Source organism: Rhea pennata, chromosome 1 (genome assembly GCF_028389875.1).
Source record: "Rhea pennata isolate bPtePen1 chromosome 1, bPtePen1.pri, whole genome shotgun sequence".
Taxonomy (NCBI): Eukaryota; Metazoa; Chordata; class Aves; order Rheiformes; family Rheidae; genus Rhea; species Rhea pennata.
In genome coordinates, this window is record NC_084663.1 from 22,082,504 (window position 1) to 22,108,058 (window position 25,555).

At 40.6% G+C, this 25,555-nt stretch overlaps 1 protein-coding gene across 5 annotated transcripts in view; it reads right to left on the reverse strand.

Annotated features, from left to right (window-relative positions):
• Positions 1-11,395, reverse strand: part of LOC134144256 (mitogen-activated protein kinase 11) — a 38,105-nt gene extending 26,710 nt beyond the window's left edge. The window contains exon 1 of one of the 5 annotated variants that reach the window (XM_062583044.1): positions 11,201-11,393. In XM_062583044.1, the coding sequence (XP_062439028.1) occupies positions 11,201-11,313 (113 nt within the window). In that variant the 5' untranslated portion in view covers positions 11,314-11,393. Of the gene's footprint in view, positions 1-11,200 lie in introns of all 5 variants that reach the window. The other 4 variants (XM_062583069.1, XM_062583062.1, XM_062583075.1 and 1 more) reach the window with 4 other exon arrangements.
• Positions 11,396-25,555: the final 14,160 nt, after the last annotated feature.

The following is a 25,555-nucleotide window of genomic DNA, read 5'->3' on the forward strand; positions in this document are numbered from 1 at the left end:
CAAAAGCCAAAAAGCACAGGATTTTAAAACAATCTCATGCCAACTTCATAACTTCGATGGGGCATGGATTTTCATTAGTTAATGTTTAGAAACACTGCTGTACATAAAGTCATTTCCCTAGTTTCCACAGGCAGTTTACCTGTTATGGTTACAGATCAGTAATACTGGACAGACAAACCATTTCTATACCCAATCATCTCTCAGATCCTGCAAGTCGCTTGTGGATTAGGAGCATAATATTCAGCATACCTGTTGGACTAGCACTGCCCGTTGTACTTCCTAGTGCTTTGGGCTCTGAGAAGGCTTATTAGCTGGGCACAGATAGTAAAAGCACATACAAAATGCCTGCAAAAAGTTCAACTTGAGTATAGTGTAGTGATCTAACAAATTATCTTCATTCCAGAAGCCCACTCAGGTCTAGCAGATTCAAAATGAAGGCATGACCAAGGTGATTATGTGTTACCAGACTCGTGTGTCTGCAGTGAACTGCTATTCTTTTCTACATTATCTGATGGTATTCTAGACTGCATCACCCCAGATAACTGCAAGGTTTTGGTTGTCTGTAAAGCATGATTTTATGTTTGTGAAAGTGTTGTATCTGTCCAAACAATTAGATATGCTTACTCTAAATCAGAGCTTCATTTGAGTAGCTGTAAACATACAAAGAAGAGCTAACATTTCCAATTTTTTATACAAATTAGTGTCCCAGTCTGTGAGGCTTTCAACCCAACATTGCAGGTTTGGTAACTGTATGGATACACTCTAACAAACTTGAGGAAATACTGTACCCAAGTGGATCCTTAAATTTGGTCCCTGTGGCAATGACACTGCATGTAAAGGTTACTCATATTGTTCTAGGCTACTATTTTTTACTTCCTTCATAGAATCACAGAATCAGTAAGGTTGGAAGGGACCTCTGGAGATCATCTAGTCCAACCTAGACGCTCAGCAGCGTCACTTAGAGCATGTTAGACAGGGTTGCATCCAGGCAGGCCTTGAAGATCTCCAGAGAAGGAGACTCCACAACCTCTCTGGGCAACCTGTGCCAGGGCTCCGTCACTCTCACAGTGAAGAAATTCCCCCTCACGGTCAGGCAGAACTTCCTGTGCTTCAACTTCTGCCCATTGCCTCTTGTCCTGTCACATGGGACAACTGAAAAGAGTTTGTCCCTGTCCCCTTGACACCCTCCCTTCAGGTACTTGTACACATTGATAAGATTACCACCTTCCCCCCACCCAGCTCTCGCAGCCGTTCCTCATAGGGCAGATGCTCCAGCCCTCTTGATCATCTTCATAGCCCCATGCTGGACTCTCCTCAGTAGCTCCATGTCTCTCTTGTACCGCGGAGCCCAGAACTGGACACAGTGCTCAAGATGATTTGGCCTCCCCAGGGCTGAGTAGAGGGGCAGGATCATCTCCCTCATCCTGCTGGCAACACTCTTCCCAATGCAGACCAGGAGACCATTGGCCTTCTTGGTCACAGGGGCACATTGCTGGCTCATGGTCAACTTGTCATCCACCAGCACTCCCAGGTCTTCTCCACAGAGCTGCTCTCCAGAAGGTCAGCCCCCAGCTTGTACTGGTGCCTAGGGTTATTCCTCCCTAGGTGCAGGACCCTGAACTTGCCCTTGTGGAACCTCACGAGGTTCCTCTCCGCCCAGCTCTCCAGCCTGTCCCGGTCTCTCTGAATGGCAGCACAGCCCTCAGGTGTGTCAGCCACTCCTCCCAGCTTGGGATCATCAGCAAACTTGCTGAGGAGGCACTCCATCCCTTCATCCAGGTCATTGATGAAGAAGTTGAACAGGATGGGACCCAGTCTGAGGCCTGGTGGATGCCACTAGCCACAGGCCTCCAACTAGACTCCACGCCACTGATGATGACCCTCTGAGCTCTGCCTTTCAGCCAGTTCTCAATCCACCTCACTGTCCACTCGTCTAACCCACACTTCCTGAGCTTCTCTAGGAGGAGGTTATGGGAATTTGGGATGTTATGGGACGTTATGTATCAAAAGCCTTGCTGAAGTCAAGGTACACAACATCCACTGTTCTGCCCTCATCTACCATCATTCCATCACAGAAGGCTATCAGATTGGTTAAGCAGGATTTCCCCTTGGTGAATCCATGCTGGCTACTCCTGATCACCTTCTTTTCTTCCATATGTCTGGAGATGACATCCAGAATGAGCTGTTCCATCACCTTTCCAGGGATGCAGGTGAGGCTGACTGACCTAGAGTTGCCTGGGTCCTCCTTCTTGCCCTTCTTGAAGACTGGAGTGACATTGGCTTTCTTCCAGTCCTCAGGTACCCCTCCAGTTCTCCAGGACCTCTCAAGGATGATGGACAGCAACCTGGCAACAACATCCACCAGCTCCCTCAGTACCTGTGGATGCATCCCATCTGGGCCCATGGATTTGTGGATGTCTAGCCTGCCCAGAAGGTCTCTAATCCTATCCTCCTAATTTCTCCACTTCACAGGTTAACCAAAACCATAATTTCTCTACTTCACTGGTTAACCTAAGGGCCACATTTCTCCAGAACGTGCTAAGCTTACCTGTTGCATGAAGTGCAAGGAGCAAAAACAAAGAAAAGAAAATGCAGTTCATGCTCAAAACATGGATTCACATGACCTGAACTTCGCTGATTTTGATAAGAAAGAAGGTGGTATCTAGAATCCAAAAGAGAAATTATACAGAATTTCTGCCACATATCTGGTACAACTACAACTTTGAGCACTTACCTACAGACCATTCCTGTCTACACCTACCTACAGAACTTACCCACCATTTAAGTACCTATTACCTTCTTTCCTCATAGGCAATACACACCTACTTCCTTGTGGCCCAATTTCCCCTTCAGTTTTAACATCCAGATTTTCTGAGACAAGCAAATAATGGCAGCAGAAAGATGTATGTCAGCAAGAACTGGGGGGAAAGGAGGGAAGGGAAGTTCGATATACAGATAACTGATCATTGAGGCAGACAGACTTTATGCACTGGCAAGTAAATCAGATGAAAGGAGATACACAAGAACTCCATCATGGGACATTTTCAAATATCCAGTCACACCACTCAATTCCTCAAAACTGTGGTGAATGACAACTCTTTATCTCTCATACAAATGTCACAGGAGTCAAAGAAAGTCATCATAAGGATAACATTCGTTTTGATTTTTGTTCGCAGGATTTTGATTGTTATCTTTTTGTGTCCTCTCCAGAATCGTTTTTCCTTTTTTTCCCAATAGCTCTTTTAATAGAGCGTACCTTTTTATTGTGATATAGTCTTAAAAAATGTACATAGGACATCTATCCAATACTAGAAAATGGACCATAAGAACTACTGGCAATGTAGCACAAGCACATCAGAACATGTTTGTCAGCCGCCAGTATCAGCAACAGTTAGCTTAAATCAAGCAACAAAGTAAACCCAGAATTGTTTCATTTGTTTCTTCTTTATAAACACCTTGTTACTTTATGCAGGTTTAGGCTGGTGATTTCCTCCCTCTGATAGTTAGAATTAAGGTAGAGACAGCAGACCGCTTTGTTTACGAGACCTCACAAATAATGACTTGCAAGTACATCAGAAGGGATCCATAAAGAAAATTCAGAAGGTAATATAGCAAAGGGTGGGAAGATGAATAACAAGCAGCTCTGAAATGATACATTAATCTCATTAGAGAAAAAACTCTTATTAAACGATGACAAGTTATTGCATTGTAAAATTATATCTTATCACTTGAATATTATTCCAAACACTATGCTGAGTACTAGCATCACTTTTTTTGGCTTTAGTACAATCATTGTCAAGGATCTCAGATGAATTTACAACTAGATTTGAATACAAAAGTACAAAACAGCTCTTACATATGCCAGATAATTGCTGTATATCAAAAATAAGTACATACTTATGTACTTATGTATTATATACATACTATATAATACACAAAAATAATTACATATTTTTAAGCAGACATTGAAAAAATACTAAAAAATAATTGTTATCAATGTTTATATAAATCCATTTCCAATCTTCTTTCACAAAATGATAGCTGCTATCACAAAATGATAACAATGCTGTATCTGCCTCTGAATCTACCAGCTTTTTTTTTTTTTTGTTTTGTTTTCTAGTCTATCTCTTACCTGCCCACAGTTACTTAAACACACAAATAACATTACAGAGGACTAATCACACTTCTGTAGGGTAAGTTATAAACATTATAGTTTAAACCAGTGAGAGTGCTATGTTTAGAATTACTCTTGTTGAGAAAAGCATACAGAAGGTTGAGGTTATAAGCTGTTAGTTCCCTCAGCGCATGTTACCAACTCACGGATACTAAAATAACCACGTATTTTAGACAGGAAAACATTAAGTTTAACATGAAAAATATGAATGCCTTCAAATACATTCACAAACCTAAACAGGCATAATCTCACTTACATTATTGTGCTTTTTTCTCCTATTCCTCCTCTACTCCCCCTTGATGTTTCCTTTTTTTCTCTCTGTACAATGGCCAAAATATTAAATGATAGCACTTCTGTTCCCAGATCATGTAAGGGTTTTGAAACTCCCCTGCACAGACTGTATGTGCAGAACTAACATACTGGATTTTTGATACCAACTAGCTATAAGGTCCTGAAATTGCAAACAGCTTTCTTGAGGGAGCCAAACCTTAGGACTTTAAGGACTCAGGAACTGGGACTGTGTGTCCTAACCAGCTGCAATTGTGATCAGATGTGATAGCAGGAAAGGAGGGGCAAAGGGTTATGACCACATGTGGTCAGGCAGGTGCAGATTACCACAAATGGTAATGCAGTAAGGATGGAGGAGACCCTCTGTAGCAGACTTTTACTTGGCTAATGTAGTCCCACAACCAAATGGAAGGCCATAATTCTACATTTTTTGTTGCATTTCTGCCACAACTGATTCACTCCTCAAGCCTTTTTCATCTCCTGCTCCCATTTCTTTAAAAAAATTCATTAATTCCTCCTGAAAAAAGCAGCAAAATACAAAGTCCCCACGTTCTGAGCTTGCCTTCTCTTCTCCCTTCTACAACTCCCTCCATCAGCTCCCTCACACATACAGATGTCACTGGCTCAGTGACAGAATCATACCTACAGATCTCTGTCACAGCTATTCTCAGTCAGTCTTATCCTTCTCCACAGCCACTTCCTCCCTGATTCAATCTTCTTCATTAAAAGAATTCTTACTTTCACTTTAAATACGAACCTTGACTCCACTAATTACCATTCCATTTCCTTTTCCTCTCCAAAGTCAATGACTATGCTGTTTCAACGTCTGAAAAATACACAAAATAAAACTAGACAAAAGGAATTACAAGTAAACCAAATCCCATCCTAGTGCTCCACCCCCCCAACCCTCATTGAACCCTCTAGTGATATCTCCCTGGCCAATACTCTTCCATCTTCTTCTTTCTTTGATCTATTTTTACACATTCTTGAATTCTTGCCCTCGTTTAGCTTCATACCTGCAAACCCATTGCAACTTCATCCCCAATAGCTATATCATCATATTCCTGAGGGTCTTCTGCATTCTGCAGTATTTTTTGTTGCTACATCCATATTCATCTATTAATTCTTGTGACACTGCCGTAAAGATCCTTCTCCTGATCTATAACTTTGACCATGTGGCCCCTTTTTAATCATTGCTACTCCCTATTGCAAGCTCACTCTCAAGATCTTGCTTGTAAGTATGATTATTACTTTTATTCACTCTTACAAGCTGTCCTGTCTCTGAGCAGACTTGAATGCCTTCATCTCTCACCCTGTTTGCAAAGTGTTTGAATAAGCTCAAAAAGGCTCCCCTTTTAAATATCTGTAAAACAACTGAAAGTCTTCAAAAATGTACTTCTAAAAGATGCATGCCAAAAATAGGTGCTGTCCAAGTTAGAAGCTGCCTAAGTGCTACATTAACAATACTGTTTGATGCAATGTTTCCAATCACATATTACCATAACCATATTTAGAATGAATTTTAGCCTCTGTATTTGCATTGGAAATAAGAGATCTCATCTAAAAGAGGCCTGGCCTAAAGGAACACACACTAAAATCAACTGACTATATGAGTTTAGAATTCTAACTTTAGCTGTATAGATCTCTAAGGTCTTCAGTTTCCTGATGCATATGCATCATACATATACATCATACGTGTTATTACTATTCTAAAAGCTTATCTAAACATTTACCATCTAAATAAGCATAATTCCAGTAATGCTGTATGCTATGTATCATTGTAAATTGATGTTTTAGATGAAAAAAATATACTTAGTGTCACTATAGTTAATGAAAAGGTCCCTTTAAAAAACAGTATCATTCAGAAATCATCAAATAAAAGCCTAGATACAGAATTGTTTTCTTTTTCAGTCAAAGACAGTTTATGAGTTTTTAAAAAACTTCACACACTGCTGAGTTGTCTCAGCACTTGTTTAGAGGTTCTTGATCTGAAAAGGACAATATCAGTGATCTTATGTCTCAATCTTGAAAGACAGAATCCTCAAATATTTGCAAGTTATAATCCTACTAGAAATCATAGGATTGGGTCGAATGGGGGAAAGAATGGGTTAAACTTTAAAGTTTTCTGCTTCTACTTTTCCACTTGTACTTCCCTAAAGTAAAACAGAAGCCTAAAAAAAACTCAAGATTTTTACACAGGATAAGCCAGGATAAAAATTTAATGGATCTTAAGTGTGCACTTAAAGTCAGTGGGATGTAGGGACCTGTTTAAGTGCTGCATTGAGTGAATGACTGATTCAAGGCAGACTATGCTTATCTGCTTTCCTGAATTGAGGCCTGTATTACTGCAGTCTGAGTTAGCAGGACACTTTTTTTAAACATATACTTAAAAGTAACTTGAGGTTTATGTTAGGCATTGCTTGAAAATACATCTAAAAACCAAAGAAGACTGCATGTTGAAGCTAAAAAGTAAGGAAAAAACAGCAGAGAAAGCACTATTGATGCCAAAGACCTCTGAGGAAGTTTCTAATAGGAAAAAAAAGCAGCTCTTGCCTCACTTATCTTAATCTTGCAAGGTATTTTCTCTTCAAAGAAAGCAAAAGAGGGATTTTCAATAGGCTAATGAGAAACAACCTGTTGGAGAGCTCACAGAAAGCATGTTATAGAAGACTGTCTATACCTCCCAGGCAAAGACATGATTAAGTAGGTTGGAAGACAGCTTACAAAAGCTGGCATGAAAAGAAGCATACAGGCTTTAAAATACAAAACAAAAACCTTTTGCTATGTGTGTTACACAATTTGGAGTAAATAATAAAAAAAAGTCTTTAAAAAGAAAAAAAAAAAAAGAGATAAAGAAGCACTTCCCCCGCCACTATAATCAGATGCTAACGCCAACTTACAAAAGAAGAGGCTTAGAGATACAAAACTCTATTGGACCTGCCACGGTAATATGGTTGTGAGGCAGAGATGCTGCAGGCCAGAGATCCAATTTACAAGCAGTAAAGCATAGTTCAGAGACTGAAACACAGCTAGAATTATCATTTAAGAGGTATAGTCAGGAGGGACAAGAGTTTAAAATGCAATTTGACCTGAGACCAACTCGATCCTTTTTTCTCTAGGCTTGAAACAAAATAATGGTTGTTGAAAATTATCTTGTGAAAGTTAGTTTGCTTGCTTCTCGTCTAAGGGTTCATCAGCTTAAATACTGCCCTTAAAACCAAAAATATTTTTAAAACTCACAGGTAGAAGGGGCAGCATCTGCTCTACAAAAGCCAACTAGCCCTTTAGTGAGAGAGAAGTCCTATGGTCGGGGTGAAAACTGTGCAAATGCATTTATTAATAAAATTTTAAATTAAACTACGTAATTCAGTTTTGACTCTAGTTAAAATAGTTTTCTAGTACAAAAAAATACAAGTTGAGGAACAAATCAATAGCACAAAAAGAAAACACCTCTAAATGAAACATGTAAATTTAGTATTTGCCATTATGGAAGTAACCTTTAACAAAACAAAAGCTGACAGAAAATACTGTTGAAGACTCCATTAATCATTTTAAACATAACAATTATTATGTAATTAACATAATCACCATATATACACCATATTTTCACAGAGATTGAAGCTTTTTCTAAATTTACGAAATCAGATCCAACAGCAGCAAATGACAGAATATCCACCAGCTTGAATGGCTACAGGAGACAACCCAGGTAAGGAAGACCTCTGCAGAACCGCAGAACTCTCTGCAGAAGATACATATGTAATGCAAAATGCACTACAAATACTCGAGGGAACAACTTCATAGTTCTCCATGTGGTTCATATGGATGCTAAAGTGCAATGCCATTTGACAGTGTGTCTGAGTCCTTTCAAGGATTTCCAAGGACTTCTTTTTATCCTGTGAGATAAAAAGAGTAAGAAAAGCAGTAGAAGTGTTTGCACTAAAGAGGATCTGTATTTTATACATACTCCAAATTTAAATGAAAAGGAAGAAAAATCTACTGGGAAGCACTATGCTTGATATTGATATTATTATATTGACTTTGAACTGCATGCATAAAAAGAGTAAGCAGAAGATAGCTTAATGCAAATATTTACATAATGTTTCTTTTTAACAAATTTCACTTTAGTTGCACAAGTCTATCAGACATGACTGATAATTTGCAGTAATAAAGGAAAGGAAAAGAGTATAGAAGAGTTTCATTGAGGTATAAAATGATTTGTTGTTCAACAATGAACAACAATGTTGTTCCTGTTTCGAACAGGACTACAGTGTCTATTATGCAAAGCACTTAAAAAAATTATTTAATTCCACTGATTTCCATAAGACTTAAATAAGTTTTTAAGTATGTTACTGAATAGGAGTGCAATTATCCACAAAAGCTATACAGCCTATTACTCAAAGGAATGACTGTGTCTCATGGGTTTCCTGGGTAAGGCATGTGCATATATAGAGAAAAAAAAATCAATTTCAATAGACACTAAAAATAGATAGCTTTTCTGAGGCACAGGTAAACCTTTTCCTCACATTCAAGCTTTTGCTTGAGTTTATAGTTCATTGATGTTAACAGGACTATTAATGTAGAGTAATATTTTATTCCTGTGAGCTGTTCTTAAACATGTATTTTAAAGTAAATCTTTCCCATGGCTTCTTCCCTATATTTTATATCCCAGTTCTTAGGCTCCCTCATTAATAACATACTAGGATTTCCTTGGTTTCTCAGGCAGAAAAGCAAGTAGAATAAATTAACACCATTACCAGAGTAAAATTAAAAAAAAAAAAAAAAAAAAAAAAAGAAAAAAAAAAGAAAAAAACACAGCTGTGCTTCAAATGAACCAGCATGTTTTCATTTCCTTCACAAGTTCTCAAAAGTCTTGGCATATCATTACAAAATTCAGCACAGTAGGTTTTCACCTTGAAACTATTTAAGCATAAATAGGAAAAATAATCAGAAATGCATGTTTAACTAGGAAATTACTGTACTTCTCACACTCCATATCCGGCTGTGAGTTTGCAAACAATACGGGAGAAGGAAAAGTAAAAGTTTATAGTCTAAATAAACTAGGTCTCTGTGAAACTATTCACAACAATCAGATAAACACCAGCCTATGCCCCTGAATTACGACAACAATATTCACATAGTATTTCCCTAGAGTTCTCTAGGGAAGGCAGAAACCTGAAATACTAAATAAAAGAGTAAAATTCCAAGATACTAGTCCTGAGTGTTTCTGCTGATTGTTTGAGTTTTTTTATATATATAATATATATATATATATACACACACACATATATTCCTATTCTTACATGTAACTGAGGAATTTCACAGAGCTAGAAAAGGAAGCAAACAATAAGAAACACCACAAATATTCTCTCATACACGATTACGAAAAGAAGTGAAAACAACCATTCAGAAGTTTAGTCAACTGCAAAAAGTTTAGAAAAAATGTTTCTTCAGAATTTCTTTAGTAGTATACTTCACTGAAGGCCCATACAGATTGTTTTTACATTATTCCACTTACGTAGCTTATAAAAGAATCATGATTCTTTTTCAGAAACCCCTTAAACATTACCACTATTTCCAGAAATTGATTCAAAGCTTTTATAAACACAGTGAAGTGTGCATCAAATAAGCTTGGCCTTACAGTGCCAGAAGTTCCCAAAAATGCACACTTGATAAGCTAATTATTAAAAAAAAAAGGGGGGGGGGGAATATTTTACGATAAGGAGCTGCGATAAATCCTTATGCAACGCTAAGACTCCAAAGTCCTTGGGCCATGCTCTGTCCTAATTCACAGTGCTCCTGCAATCACCCGGCAAAGCCCCGCTCTCCCTCGGCCCGGTTTGCAGGCCGACTGGCCCGACCCCCGCCCCTCTCCAGGGCGGCTCCCACCGACCTCCGCTGGTTCCTGAGCCCGCACCTCACCCTGCCTCCTCGCTCCCCGCTCCCGCGGGCGCTCCCGTTAACCGGCCCGCCGGGAAGCACACGGCTCACAGACACGCGAGCACACCTGTCGCTGCCACGGCAAAAATCACGGAGCAGGCGGGCTGCGGGCAGCCGTTCAGCGGAGCGAGGGGCAGCACCAAGGCGGCATCGCGCAGCCGTGCCCACAGCCCTTCCCGCCCGCTGGGAAGGGAGAAATGTTTGTTTCCGACTCGCACACACCATGACTGTGCAGGATTCCTGGCTAGGGGGCAATTTTCACCCAACTACAAGTGGCGTCAGCCGACGAACGGCTGGGTGACCTGCCGCCCGCTGGCAGAGGCGAAGCGCGCGGTCCGCCGCGGCGCAGGCTGCGCGCAGCCCGGCGGGGCGACGCCGCGCGGTCGCGCCTCGCGCTGCCGCGCGGGCTGGGGGGCCGTTAAACGGCGCGGCGGGGCGCGCGGCGGCGGCGGGAAGGGCGGCGCGGCGGGGGCCGCCCCCCGGCCCGGTTGCCCCGGTTACCGCGAGGCATGCCGCGGCGGGGGCGGGGGCGGGGGCGGCCGCGCGGCGAGCACCCCGCGTGCTGAAAGGAAAGCGCCCCGCCGCCACGCACGCACGCGAGCGCGCGCGGGCCCCCCGCCGCCCGCGCCATGAGCCCACAGGTCTCCGCCGTGGGCGCGCGGGCCTGCCGGCTCCCCGGCACTGCCTGCCCTCCGCCCTGCGCCCGCGGGGCGGCTGCCGGGGGGCGGCGGGGGGCTGCCCGGCCGCTGCCGGCGCGCAGCACCTGCCGGCTGCCGGCCGCTCTGCCCGCCCCGCACCTACCACACGGAGCCGTAGGCGCCGGAGCCCACGGGGGTGAGGTTCTGGTAGCGCTGGGGCACCTCCCACACCGTCTTGTTCAGCTCCTGCCGGTAGAAGCTGCCGCGCTCGGACATTTTTGCGGAGCTGCCGCCAGCAGCGGCAGCAGCAGCGGCGGCGGCAACGGCAGCAGCAGCCGCCCCTCAGCCGGGGCGGGGAGCGAGGCGGGCACGGCCGGCGCCGCCGGGGAGGAGGGACCGCGAGGGGAAGGGGAGGGGAAGGCGGGAGGCCGAGGGGGTGGGGGCAGTGGCCGGGCCGGGGGAGCGGCGCCCGGCGCGCAGGCCGAGGTGTCTCGCGCCCGGCCGCCCGGGGTCGGGGGGAGGCAGCGCGGAGGGCAGGCGGCGGAGGGCGACGCGACGAGGAGCGTTAGCCCCTGCATACATTTAATAAAGCGAAAGCCTCCGCTTTCTGTCCAGGAAGACTCTAGCCCTCAGGATAACAGAGGAAAAATCTTGAAAGCACAAGCTTTCAATCTTCAGAGGACACGCATCAGCTAAAGAAAAAAGAACTCCAATTTTTTTATTGCTTTATATTTTCAAAACATGCTTTATACAGTATTTCAATGACTTGCACAATCAGCACTACAGCAATGCTACCACAATATTTTCCTATGTATGATTTCCTTCCATAGTGTCTTATGCTTCCTTGAGCACCTAAATAATTTGCATGTATGTAGCCTGCTTGAATGGATTCATTGTGTGGGGACTGCTCCGCATCTACCTTTGAGTCAGTGTGAAATATTGTTCCTCTCTTCGTATAAGTCCGTTATGTTCCTATTCTATGAACTGCAGTTCATTTTGACGAAGGGATGCTCAGCCTCTTGCCAGGACATCACTGTGAGCATACAGAACATGTATGCCTGTATAATTGCTAGCGTGATGAGCCAGTGGCAAGTTTTATGGATGCTGCAAGTGTTGGTTGGTTCAAGTTCTAGCTCTGAAACCCCAACCCATGCTGCATAACAAGACTTCCTTGTTTAGGCTGCCAGAGTGAACAGTGCGAACAACTCTGGCATTTGCTCAGTGCGTTTCCAATTAAAAAGTATGAATGAGACTAGTTCAGCGTTTTGTAATCATCCGCTCTACGAGTGTAAAAGTATTCCTAAAGCCACAGCCAAGTTTCTGCTTGCACTTTACTGCAACATCTCCAGTCCTCTCCAGAACCTGGACCTCGGTCTCAGGTGAGTTTCAGTGCTGAGGGATAACGGAGCCCTCTGCTGGTACAGTATTTGAAGGAAGTTGCAAGTGCAAGCAATGTATTCACATATCTTTTTTTTCTTAGTAGCACTGTTTTGAGTTTTTAAGTCAAAAGACAGTACAGTTACTTTATAGTAAGCCCAGAGGAAATATTTCCTCCCCACCACTTGCAGGAGGCAGGCTGAAATGTCTGACAGTGCCAAAGTGAAGCAAATACAAATTTACTAACTTTTATTCCACTTAATTCTCTTGCAGCCTTTTGGCTTTAACTTCACTCACTCATTAAATATTAGATTGTTTCTCGCTAACTGTAGCTATGGTTTTTGGAAGTTGAATGTATCCATATCTGCCAAAGTTTCTAATCATGCAATTTCCACAGCAGGTATTTTTCAGTCTTATTAATATTTACAATCTCTTTCAATTTCCTCTCTTCTGTGAATGAGCTTGTCAGGTATTTATCTTGCAGTCATTACTGTGAGATTGTATTTGACTACTTTGTTTTACAGGATATACATATATGAGGTTCTATTTAATGAGTGAGATATTAAAAAAACATGCTCACAAAATGAATCTTTATTATATCCCAAGAACCATCTGCTTACCCACTTTCATTAATTATACTAACATTTCCGTTCAGTAAGATTAATTCATTTCTTTTAAGAAAGATTTTGTTAAACATCCTCAGCAAAAATCCAGATATTTTAAATCTTGAGAGAAGCAGACACAGGCTAATAAAAATAACCCAAAGGAATTCAGAGAACTTGGAGGACAGTTTCAGAGTTGTTTCAGAACATAGTGGGTTACAAGTCTCCAAAAGGCTCCACTAAAGCAAACCCTAACAGATGCTTTTCCTTTTATACTGTGGGAGGAGCAGGTCATATGTCCTTGTTGACTCAGCTACGGCAGTATGAGGAGGAGGAAGAGACAGCTTCCCTAGTGAGCAGCATTCTCTTCCTTTAGTTCCTGTTTTACAGGCTCCCGGTTCTGTGGGTACAACAGAGACAAAGTGTGAGTAGCTGCATTTGAAAGAAGTGTGCAGGACGGAGGAAGAGATAACTTCATGGCTTTTTTTGTACTTATGTTGCCTTCTTAGGCGTCTTTCATTTCCTATACATGAAACACAACAGTATATAATCAGCCATGCTGGTGGCTGGCCATGGATAGGAAGAGGCCATAAACTTAATGTGGACACTGCTTTGGTACCACCTCTTCCCCCTCCTGCCTGGACTGCCATCAAAGGAACAGCTGTTCCTTTTCCATATGCCGAGTGCTGATGGTTTGAGTACAACAGGTCAGTGGGAGTAGCTGCATTTGACATAGGAGATGATGGAGTGAGAGAGGCAATGCGTGCTGTGATGATACAGGCTGAGATAGGAGGCAGTGTGAGGTAGGATCCAACAGTGTGAACCTTGTGCCTGATGACCAAGGCTCATCAACTCTGCCTGCAGATCTGAGAAGCTGTAACCCACAGGAAGGAGCAGATGTGCAGTCTCTCAACTCCATAGAAGCTTCAGCAGGTACCCAAAGGAGGGATGCTTGCTGGTTGTAGCTGAGCACTACTTTTTATAACATGGCTGTTCTTGCAATGAATATTCAAATCCTTCATTAGTCACTCTAGAACAAATCTCAATTAAAACAAAGGAATTTATTATTTTAGTCAGTTGTGAGTTTTCTAATTCTCTCGTTCATCTTTTACTTCCTTTTCTTACTTTGCTAAAAGCTTGCATGTCTTTGCTAACCTCCTTCCAGCTCCTTTCGATCTCATTTATTCTGTCTCTTTAGCTCTGCCTTGATTTTGAATTTTAAAATCAGTAATTTAATATATAATGCAGTTTAAAATTTGCAATGTTGATTTTTAAAAGTAAACATGGAAACTCAAAGAGATGAAAGAATGCCACCTAATTATTGAAAAGATGTCATTTCCTGTTGGGAAATAGAATCGTATTACGGTAAACACAGCACTGATTTAAAACACAGGCTTTGGAAAACACCGGACTAACTGTCAGCAGATCAGAGTTCTGACTGTTCTGAGTAAATTGCTGTAAATTTAAGGTAGCTCTAACCAAGGATTTGCACCTATGTTATCAGTAGAGTTTGAGAATGAAACACCATGATTGCCAGCTCCATCACAGACTTACTTTTGAACTTGGAGATGCCAATTAACAGATTTTACCATACATACCAGAAATGAAAAACAGTAAAATAAAACTGAGGATGCCATAAGGATGCTTTCTGTGCTGCTTCCTTTTAAAAATGTTGTAAGAAATAGTTCATTAATATGTTTATACATGAAAAATTGATCAGGATGGTATATAAATTACTATTAATAATAAAAGGTTGTGGTAATAAGCTATAGTGGTGTTTTCTGTGGACTCATGAATTTCTGAAACTATGTCTCCAAATATGTAGTTATAAAGTAGGAAAGCTGACACTGTTTATAACAACATAAAAGGCTAAGTACAGGAAAGTATAGGAAAGACTTATTGGAGACTTCTGTAAATAGCAGCTAAGTCATTAGCTGATCTTAATACCTCAGTTTGCATGAGATTACTTTTCAGGAGACTATATATCTTTGTAATTGAATTAAAAGACACCCTTTGCTTATGCCTGCAAGGTGGTATCGCTATTATTTCTGCTGTTAACACCACCATTTTGACTTGACCTTTGCTGCCAAATATCCATTTGGTGACCTTATATTTTACCCAAAGTCCATTCAGATGAACTGCTCCACTCTGAAACTATTCTGTCATGTTGCAACTTAGGTATTTAATCTGGAAAACATTTTTCCATGTTGTGAGAACATTAAGGATCTTGCTTTGCAGAAAACTATTAAAATTTAGCTACTCATTCTGAGCCTCAAGTTTGATAACGAAAAATCCATGAGCTTCAAGTCTCTTATGTGTAGATATGAAATTCACTGAGAAATCCTGCTATTGACTGAGAATTTTAAAAATCTGGATTATATAATAATAATTAGAATAGGTTTCTTTATTCTTCCTGAGAGGAAGGGATTCTAAGATGGTTTAAGTCCAGAGTTGAGACTTTGTTTCCTTCTCTCCTATATTTTTGTGTCAAATTTGGAAGGTCACTTGATATTTCTGTGCCAGCTTTCTGTATTTGTAAACAACGACTAGGATTGTTTTCCTACTATAAGGATAAATATATATGATTGATATTTTCTCAGATAGCAATAGCACACGTGGTATTATCTATGATTCTGAGTTTGCAGGCATAGATAACAATATTTTTCAAATATTCCTTTCATGCTGCAGTGGATGTAGGTTAGGAAATTTTTCATACCGTGTTACATGAATGTAATTCTGAAAAAAATCTAACAGCCTCCTTTATCTGAAGCTGTAAAATGAAGTATATCTCAGCCTCTTGTAGACTTACCAGTGAAGGGTGGTAGTGCTTTCTTGGTTTGGGAAAGTTTTCTAAGTTCATGGTGATAGATTTTCAGTGCTATTGGGACCTCAAGTATGTTAGCAGTTGGAGTCAGAAATCTCCAAAGTGAATTTAATCAAAGACAATATCCTGCTCAGTCATGTCAACAATGCCTTCTCAGTGTATGAACTCTCAGAACAAGACCATAAACAGAAACATGAATACAGATTTAACTTTAAAATCATTCCAAATTAAGTAGAACAAAGGTCCAGATATCATGAGGCAAGGGCGAAATAGGCTAATAATATGTAGTATTATATTTTGCTTTGTATTTCTCTTGCAATTCATATAATTATGTTGTCATGTTATCACAACAGCTCCATGATATTTTATTCTTCTGCTTAATACAGTATCGTTCAAACCGAGCCCAATATTGACATGTATAATCGGTGGTTGCAGAGAGCCCAGTACTGCTCCCATTCAAGTCAAAGACAAATTTCATTATGTGAAAGGGAGTAAGAACAGATTGTTCCAAATGCTTTAATTTGGGATTGATGTCCTGAATAAACATTGATTCTGAATTTTACCTGGTCAACTCTGAATAGAATCCAAAGGTAAAAACACTTGGGTGTGATACGTGACATAATCTGGGCTCTATGTTTTTCTGATATGTAGGAGAAGTCACACTCAAAGAAAGCTGTTTAATTGACTACTGTGTTGTCTCTTGACTTCAAAGAAAACAATGTGGGATCCTTAAAATGACTATGCATTCTTGACTATGAATTCACCTAATCAAGACCCAGTAATAGTCATGTATTGAAGGACTTGTATTCACGAGTTGTGCATTTGCCTATGATTGTGTAAATTTTGAACATTAAGTCAATATGAAGAGATCAAGTTGCTTAGAGGGCTTCTAAATAGCTGTAGATAGTAGATGAGTATAAACTTGCAGAATCTAGCTACATCCATGCACTTGCTCTGGCTAATTCCTATGAACATCTACACTTCAAAACATGGTGAGCACTAACAGAGTGCTGTAAAAATATGCAAGTATTTATAGTTAAGGGAGAACAGTATGTGAGTTCTACATGAATTTTAACTCTTCATGAACATCTAGAGGAAACACTTACCAATGTTAAAATTCATAAAAGTAAAACAAAAACCTCTAGTAAATTATCAGCCTGGCTTAATATGAGATGCAGGCATTCACATGTCTTCACATGCCATCTGCTACTCATCTATGGAGTTGTGTACTTCACTCTGCTGCTGTTCCTTTCCCATAAAGCAATTACATTCAGCTTTACCATACAGAAAATACCATATCACTCTCTATTGCTGTGTTTTTCAGTTATTATTGGATTTATTATGAGGATGCAACTCTTAGGCTATTTGGGAAGAACTGTACAAATTCAGTGTTGTATGCAAACCTCTCCAAACTACCTGCAAGTTTTTCCTTAGTTAGTGTGATTCCAATGTTCAGTGTGCCATACTACAAAGGTAAGAAGAGTGGATTTTCTGTATTAATAACAAACAAGTCACTGATGTTATAATATCACCTTCTCGGTTTTGATTTAATATCCTGTCTTCAGATCCTGCTGAACAGATCTGATTGCTAAAAGTAAGTGTGACAGCAAAGCTCCAAATAATGGCTATAATATGACAAATTATACTGCAGCTGTTGACCAGTGTAGGAAGTATTGGACGTCGTAGAGGAAAGCCTTCTGCTAAGGCTTCGTAGCAGCTTGATGCCCCCAATGAAACAGCTGTTAAATGGCTTGGCAGGCTATGCATTTTCTAGGCATATTTGGACCCACAACATACTTTGCTTGCTAAATATCTGGATCAAAATTTATGCTAATATATTTATGGCAGGATAGAAAAGACAACAATATGACTTGTTTGAAATCATTTCAGACAACGAGAGCCCTTTAGATATAAGCTGTGATCCATGTCCACATTCTGTTCAGAAACTACCATCCATAAAGACAACAACGTTAATAGTTTCATCATGGTTCAGAATGTATTTGACACACATGAGAACCTTCAGGCTATTCAGGCCATGTACCTACTGCAATCTAATCCTGTATCCATTAATAGCCTACCCATTAGTCCATGTGAAACTCCTGTGAAAGAGTAACTGGTTACTCTTCATTTTCATTCTTGTGCTTGTAGGAGTACTTACAACCTGAACTGTAAGCCACATCTGGAATACAGTGTCCAGTTCTGGTCTCCTCAACACAAGAGAGACACGGAGCTACTTAAGTGAGTCCAACAAAGGGCTGCTAAGATGATCAAGGGACTGGAGCATCTCTCATACAAGGAAAGGCTGCGAGAGCTGGGCCTGTTCAGCCTGGAGGAAAGAAGACTGAGGTGGGATCCTATCGATGTGTATAAATCCCTGAAGGGAGGATGGAAAGAGAATGGGACCAGACTCTTTTCAGTGATGCCCAGTGATAGGATGAGAGGCAAAGGGCACAAACTGAAGCACAGGAAGTTCTGTATGAACACGAAGAAAACATAACACTGCTGTATTGTGAGCATGACTGAGCATGCAAACAGGTTGCCCAGAAAGGTTGTGGAGTCTCCATCCTTAGAGATATTCAAAAGTCATCTGGACAGGGTCCTGGGTAGTTTACTCTAGTTGACCCTACTTGAGCAAGGAGGTTGGACTAGACATTGCTAGAGGTCCCTTCTAACCTCAACCATTCTATGATTCTGTGATTCTATGAATAAAATCACTGGCAGAGATAATGCTTTTTTGAGAAATAGTTAAATGAGGGTCTTGAGCCTGGCAGTTTTAAGTCCTTTAATATCCCTTTCATATGCCAGAGCTTAAGAAAAGGAATACTACATTACTGTCAGAGGAGAGGCTGTCAAAAGGAATGGGGCAGTCAGCAGCTGCAAGAGCTGAGTTAGGCAGATCCTGGCTATGCACAAAGGGGAAAGAACCTGTGTAGGAAAGAGCTTTCAAGGCTAAACTGCAGTGTCTATAAGGAATATAAGGCTGAAAGGCATCTCCCACATCCCTGAGTTACAGGTACTACATCCACCATAAAAAACTTACTACATGCCAGTTAATATTTTGTTGCCCTTATCAGTAAACTTATGCTACTACTGATTTGTACTTGTGCATGTGCCACAATTGTTCTGTGGCCTTAACAGCTCCATCCTTTCCTTGGTGTTTGCATTTCCCTCAAGATATTTCTAGACATCAAACATGTCTGTGGCAACTTTCATCTTAAGCAAAGTATGTCAGGCCTCCTTTTCTAAGACAGCTTCATCATTCCCTTTATCATCCTGAGGAGAGAGGTCCTAATTATCAGTGCTGCTTTTGGAGCAGCCTTCCAGTGAGAACATGGTGGACAAAAACTGTACCAAATTTTCACATAGAGTGGATTATTTCATGAAAAGTGAATGTGACATTGACATGGTTTGTGAGAGTTTATGAATTAGCACTTTTTTGTCCTATATTCTATTGTGAAAGCCAAAATTAAGTATTACCAGTTTCTTTCAGATTTTACTCAGCCTGACGCAAAACATACAGACTGTCCTTGCTTCTGCTTCTTTATTTTTATCTCCTGCTACTAATGGTAAAATAACAAATATGCCACGTTTTCTTATTGACTGAGACTCTTGAATATGAACGGTGTAGCAGTGGGCTTTCAGAAATAACAGCCATGCACACTACCTTCTCTGTGTGAAAATTTAAGTGACAGAACAGTGACCTGTGGTGAAACCTTTTACATCTCCAGAGTACATTTGGGGCTTATCTCTCAATTTGAGTATAATTAAGCTTGTCAGAGGTAAGAGACCTACATGCAAAGGCAAGAAGTATTTTAATATAATTTTTCATAAGATACAAAGTTACTTTTCCTGTTACACTAATGAGAACCAATATAAGATGTCTTCTATGGTAAAGACGACACATTTGTTCTAAACGCTAGCCTATTTTACAGAAATATACCTTGGTAAGCTAATATTTCTTAACATCACTTCTTATGATCTTCAGTCTCCACTTTATGTAGCATTAGGCTTTATATAGCTAAAGAAATTCTTATCATAGCTAATGAGGCAAATATATCCTTCAGTATAGATAACAGATAGTGATTTTTATGCCATGTTGAGATAGCAATGATCTTGAAATCATCACAGAGATAAGTGTAAGCCCATCTTTTATTACTACCATGGTAATATATTCAATTTTACCCTGGTCAGCCTTCTTTATACATCTGTTTAGCAGTACTGTAAGAGTAGTGGATAAGCTTTTAAGTGTGTCCTTATTTAAGCATAATTCTTCATTTCATCAATTCCCATCTGTTCCCATTTCCACCTGAAAAACATCAGCTATTTGCTTGTCCAGCAGTTCTAACAATTTTTAGTTTGGGACAGAGCCCAGCATTTTCTTAAAAAGTTCAGAGTGATTGTAAGCATGGCCTTTGAAACTAATTCTCTCTACCAGTGTTCAGCACTTCATTTCGTAATATAGATCATGTATTACATTAGCTTGTGTTATATTAGTTTTAATTGATCCATATTCCAGAAGGCTCTGTAGATGGCTTTTTCCAGTAGAAGTTTTAGTGAAATTGGATTTTCTGTAACTCTTTCTCTTTTGTTGATTTTGACAAACTTTTCCTGTTTTGAGATACAGAATCAGCAAGCCTTGAATCAAGCTTCATTTGAAATTAATTTTTTGTTATGCATTCTAAAATTCAAGTTGTCTTTTCTATTCTGAGTTTCATAGATATACTTGAAGAGTGTCCATTCATTCTTTGGACATTACTTGCTCTGTACCTTGGTTTTCTGCGTGTTGCTGTTGCATCTCCCTAGCATCTTTACCAGCTCTCTCTACACTGACTCAACAATTATTAGTACATATTCAAGGTGCAAATCAATATCTGGGGTGCCTCAGTTTGCATATCCTGCACTAATAAATCCTTTTAAAACAGGAGTTAACAGTATTTTAAGGGTCCTGTGCTACACTACTTTTTCCTCCTGTTTAGAATACAAGTGTGTTAGTAGAAACTGTGAAATGGTGGTATTTTGCTTGTGTATAAGGAGGAGTTGCTGGTGATCCTGCTGGTTTTGGTCTCCAGTGACATCCAAATGCTTGTGATTGTCACTGATGTCTCTGTCTAGATACATCATGGTGTCCAGGCCTTGTTTGGTGCCAGTTTTACTATGTGCTATTCACAACATGTCATGTGCTCTCTTAGGCATTCTTCCTGCAATGTGCTATCCTTTGCTTTGGCATGATGAATTGCTAAGCTCATGATGCTCCATTGAATGCAAAGTCATTCAATCTCAGCACTATTATGTCTGCTGACTTAAAGAAACTGATAGCTATAGAGTAGCCCCTTTATTCTCAGAAAATCAATAAATTATGTCAGCTATTAGAAACTCCCACACCTCCTTGCAGGTGAAACAGCAGATTTTTTCTCAAGCAGCCTTTGAAGCCTTTTTACCTCCTGGGCAAGTGGTTTTGTCCTGTCTCCAAAGCTGCAAGATGTTGAGTTGTTGAGATTTTTTTAGTTTCATTTAGCTGGCTTCTCCCAGATCCACCCTTTTGCTCATTTCCAGTTTAGAATTCCAACCTCATTCCAAATTGGCAGGACTCTCACACTTCAAACAACAACCATCTGTTAGGATTGGACCCCCTCAAGGCATTCATACTGTACAGTTTTGCATCACTTGAGATCACTGTAACAATATTTGATGACAACAGGAGGTTAGACTTGACCTGTGAGATTCCTTCCTGGTGCTGTGACATTCCTATTACAAGTCTTGCAAGCCAAAGGCAGAATGACAAATGAAAAGAAAAAGCTAAATCACACACATATTAGATAGCAGCAGCTCAATCAAGACTTCTCTGAGTAAGCAAAGAATCCCCAACCTCTTACCCATTGATTAGCCAGAGCCTCATTGTACCTCAAAACCACACTGTGCTACAAAAAAGTAATTACAATAGAGCTCAGGTCTTCACGATTGTATAAAAAGTTGTGTGAACCAGAAAACATTTTTTTAATTTAAAAATTAAAAAAGGCAGACCTCTCACAGAAGAATGCTCTATTTTCAATTATGCCATTCTATTATCACACATGGCTTGTTACCAGCAGTCCTGCTTTAATAGGGAGAAGAACCTTCCCTAAATATTCCTAGATATTTCTTTCCTACATGTTCACCCCAGTAGTGTGAACATTGTCTTTAATTGTTTCTTTTCTTTCCCTTTTTGTCTTAGACCAAAACAGGCCCTAAGACATTTCCTACAGTTCCCAACCAGGCAGAGAAGGTGACAACAAGAAATTGGCAGCGGATGGGTTGGCTAACATCAGCTGCTGCTGCTGTGCTGGTCATGAATTCTCTCTCATTACCTCACCCATAAGAAGTTATTTTGACCCACTGGAGTCTTTATGCTCCCTTTCTTCCCTTATGTCTAGTTTTTGCCATTCCACTGACAGACTCGGGCCATATAGCTGGAAGGATCTTCCTAGCAGGGTATTCCACCTCAGTAGTGAAAGCTACATATAGTATGGATGCCTGGATAGGCTTAAAGGATCATTGTTAACATAAACACTGTTAAGTTACACATGAGTAGCAAAATCATTGAGATTGAACCCAATGACCTTCTCTTTTCCAAATTGTGAATTCTGCACTAAGCATAACTCAGTCTGAGCTTAACCAAGACCTGAGTTTGTTTACTCAGATACAAATTGATAAAAGTCCAGCTTGGACAGAAATATTAGTTTCATTAGATCTTTTTCTTAAGCTGATGATCCTTAACCTGTCACAGGGAATGTGACAGATGATGTTTTGAGAGGAAGTGGCAATTGATGAGGATACTTTAGACAGTAAATGTAGCTCTCCCTATTTATTTAGTGAAATAACTGTAATCATAGAAAGAAAAGCACACAAATGTTTCACACATATGGCCAGCTTCAGCAGTCAGTCAGACGATTCTCCCAACACAATGAGTGCAATCTTTCCAGCTCTAGGCCTTTGCTACAAAGCTAATAGCTCTACTGTTCCAGAAAGCAAGCACGTGCCCTGTGCCTTCCCCTGCAGGTGCAGCTTTCCTGCTTAACCCAAGCATAAACACAGTATCTGTGATTCTGTGATATTTGTACACTCCCTTGAACAGGAGTAAGTTGAAATCCTGTAATGAGGGAATGACATAATCAGAAGTCATTATGATGAATTCTCTGAAGAATTGCGAAGGCACATAGGAAACAACTTTCCACACTCTTAAAACTTTTATACAGGAGCTGCTAGATTTTCAGAAACAGTAACTAGTGACTGAAGCCAAATGGTAGGTTATTACCTTTTTTTCTCTCTTTTTCCTGTGAAAGTAAAAATGAAAATTAAAGAGAAAACTCTTTCCAGCAAACATAAAATAAATCTTGGGCAAAAATAGAGCAGAAGGAGCACTGCTATTTCTCTTTTCGGTAGGTAAATTGGTAAAGTATGGGACAGGTGGCTTCACAAAGTAAAATACTCTGTACCGCTGTCAATGGTTGGTGATCTGTTAAAACAGCAGCTGTCCCATTTTCAATCACGAGAAGGCAGTTATTATAGTATCAGCTATGACTATAGGTAAGCAAACATGTGCCAGGACAACTAGAATCTCTGCTCTTTTGCTCCTGTTTAGCAGAAGCCAAACACTGCCCCAGGTGCTCCACAAAGCAGACAGACGCATCCGTTATCAGCCACAAAGAGCAGGGGTGCTCACTGCCACAGGCAGTTGCCCAGACTTTAGGAAATATGGGCTCAGTCCTTGTGCTTTCACAGACTTCTGTGAGATTTGATACAAATCATTCTGTTTGTCTCATCTGGATAGTTACAAAGACTTACTTTTTTTAATGTGGAAAACTTTCACATGCTCAGCCTCTGAAGAGGAATACTCTACCAAGGGTTAGGTGCCTAACCTGCAGAGTCAGCATCTGTCAGGGGTTACAGAAAGAGTCACTCCTGTCTTCTAAAACTAGGAGAAACAGACACATTTCTATACAAGAGTTCAGTGGTCAGAGAACTCATTCAGAAGTTTGAAGTATGATTTTAATCCGTTCTTCAGACTCGGTGGATGGTACACCATATTTCTGCAGACTGCCTGAGACTATGCCCCAGACCCCAGGCTCCAAGGTCTGGAGGAAGAAGAAGGAAATACATGGAACAAGACAAGGTGGGATGGAGAAACTGTTCCTTCTATAAAATGTGTAGGCTTTTGTGCAGACAGAAATTATAGCCTAAACAACCTGGAGGGCAAATAAGCTGCTCATCTGTTGTGTAGCAGACCTAGATTCCAGCCTTTGCTTTAAGAAAGTCATCAGGACATTTTTTTTTAATTTAAAATAATCTTATCTCTTTTTTCCAGTGAATCTTCGATTCTTGTCTGAATAATGGAGTAACTTCAGACAAAAAATCCTAAGAGCACTTGTCCACTGGCATAACTCAAGTACCTAAGGTCCTAGTGGATAAGAGAGAGGGCAAGGAGGGAAAAGGAGAAGTTTGACTCTGTATAAGCAGGGGGAAGCACAGAATCCAGCCACTCATTTCCTAGGTACCATAACCAGCTGGAATACCTCTTCCAGAGAAAGAGCTCAGTGGATATATTTCAGCAAAGCCTGATTTTCAGATCCTGGTCAGTTCAGGAATGAGAGGTCTGAGTTGCTAGGCATAAAGAGATAGAGGCAGTTCCAGTTATTCACAGAAGGAGAACTGCAGGCAAAGGAACTTTACCATTAAATCTAGATAGCTATGAACCTTAGGCACTAGAAGTATAAGCCAGAGTTTTGAGGTTCATGGTATTATACTTATGCATCCAATTGTTGTCTACAAACTGACATAGACACCAAAGCTGATTTTCTGGATTTGAACCTCTGTGTTTCTGCTGTTCTAGCTCTCATGTATTAATAATATTTACTTTTTTCCAAGGGTTTTTTTCTGAGGTAAATGCCCTAAAAAATACTAGATGGCCAGCTTCCATGATGGTAAACAGCTATACAAACATCTAAGATATTGCATACCCAGTGGTGGGAATGTGTGACTGGAGTATAGGCAAGCACACTTGGGTGTCAGTTTTAGTCTGAGCTGCAATAACAGTAGAGCATCAAAGGAACAACTCTGGATGCAATGGAGTATGAAGAGCATCAGGATATCAACTGTTGTGGTGGGAGCATCAGCACAGGTCGGAAACCGGAAAATAAGCCAAAAGAGACCTTGTTTTTTTCCAGTGCAAGAGCACTGCTATTAATGTAACTGGGTATGGGGAGGGGAGAGGTAAACCCTACTGCTGCATCAGCTTGCATCTAAGGACACTGTACCTCCACCTTACATTATATAGAGGGCTCCATCCTGCACCCTGTGCCAGTTATGCCCACTTGATTTTGAGTCACTCCCTGGCTCCTGCACAGCTATGCAGTCTGTCTTCAGTTCTTCACAGCCTGGGAAGGTGCAAGTTCTTGCTGTCACTGAATGGAAAAAAAAAAAGATAGACATTTGTGGGAAAGGAGGGAATGACTAGGAATATAAAACTAAGCAAGCTCTTTTTGCCTTAGTATATCTGTTTATACCTGCTCTGGTTGCTAGCAAGTGCTGAGGACTGACATACTAAAGCATCATAGCTAGAGCACGATAAAATCACACCTTCATTTTACTGCGCATCCCAAGCAGCATATCTGTGCTGCCCACCGTGTATGGAGTAAAAGTGACTGAGCCAGCATTAAAGAAAAGCTGGGGCTAGTTATCA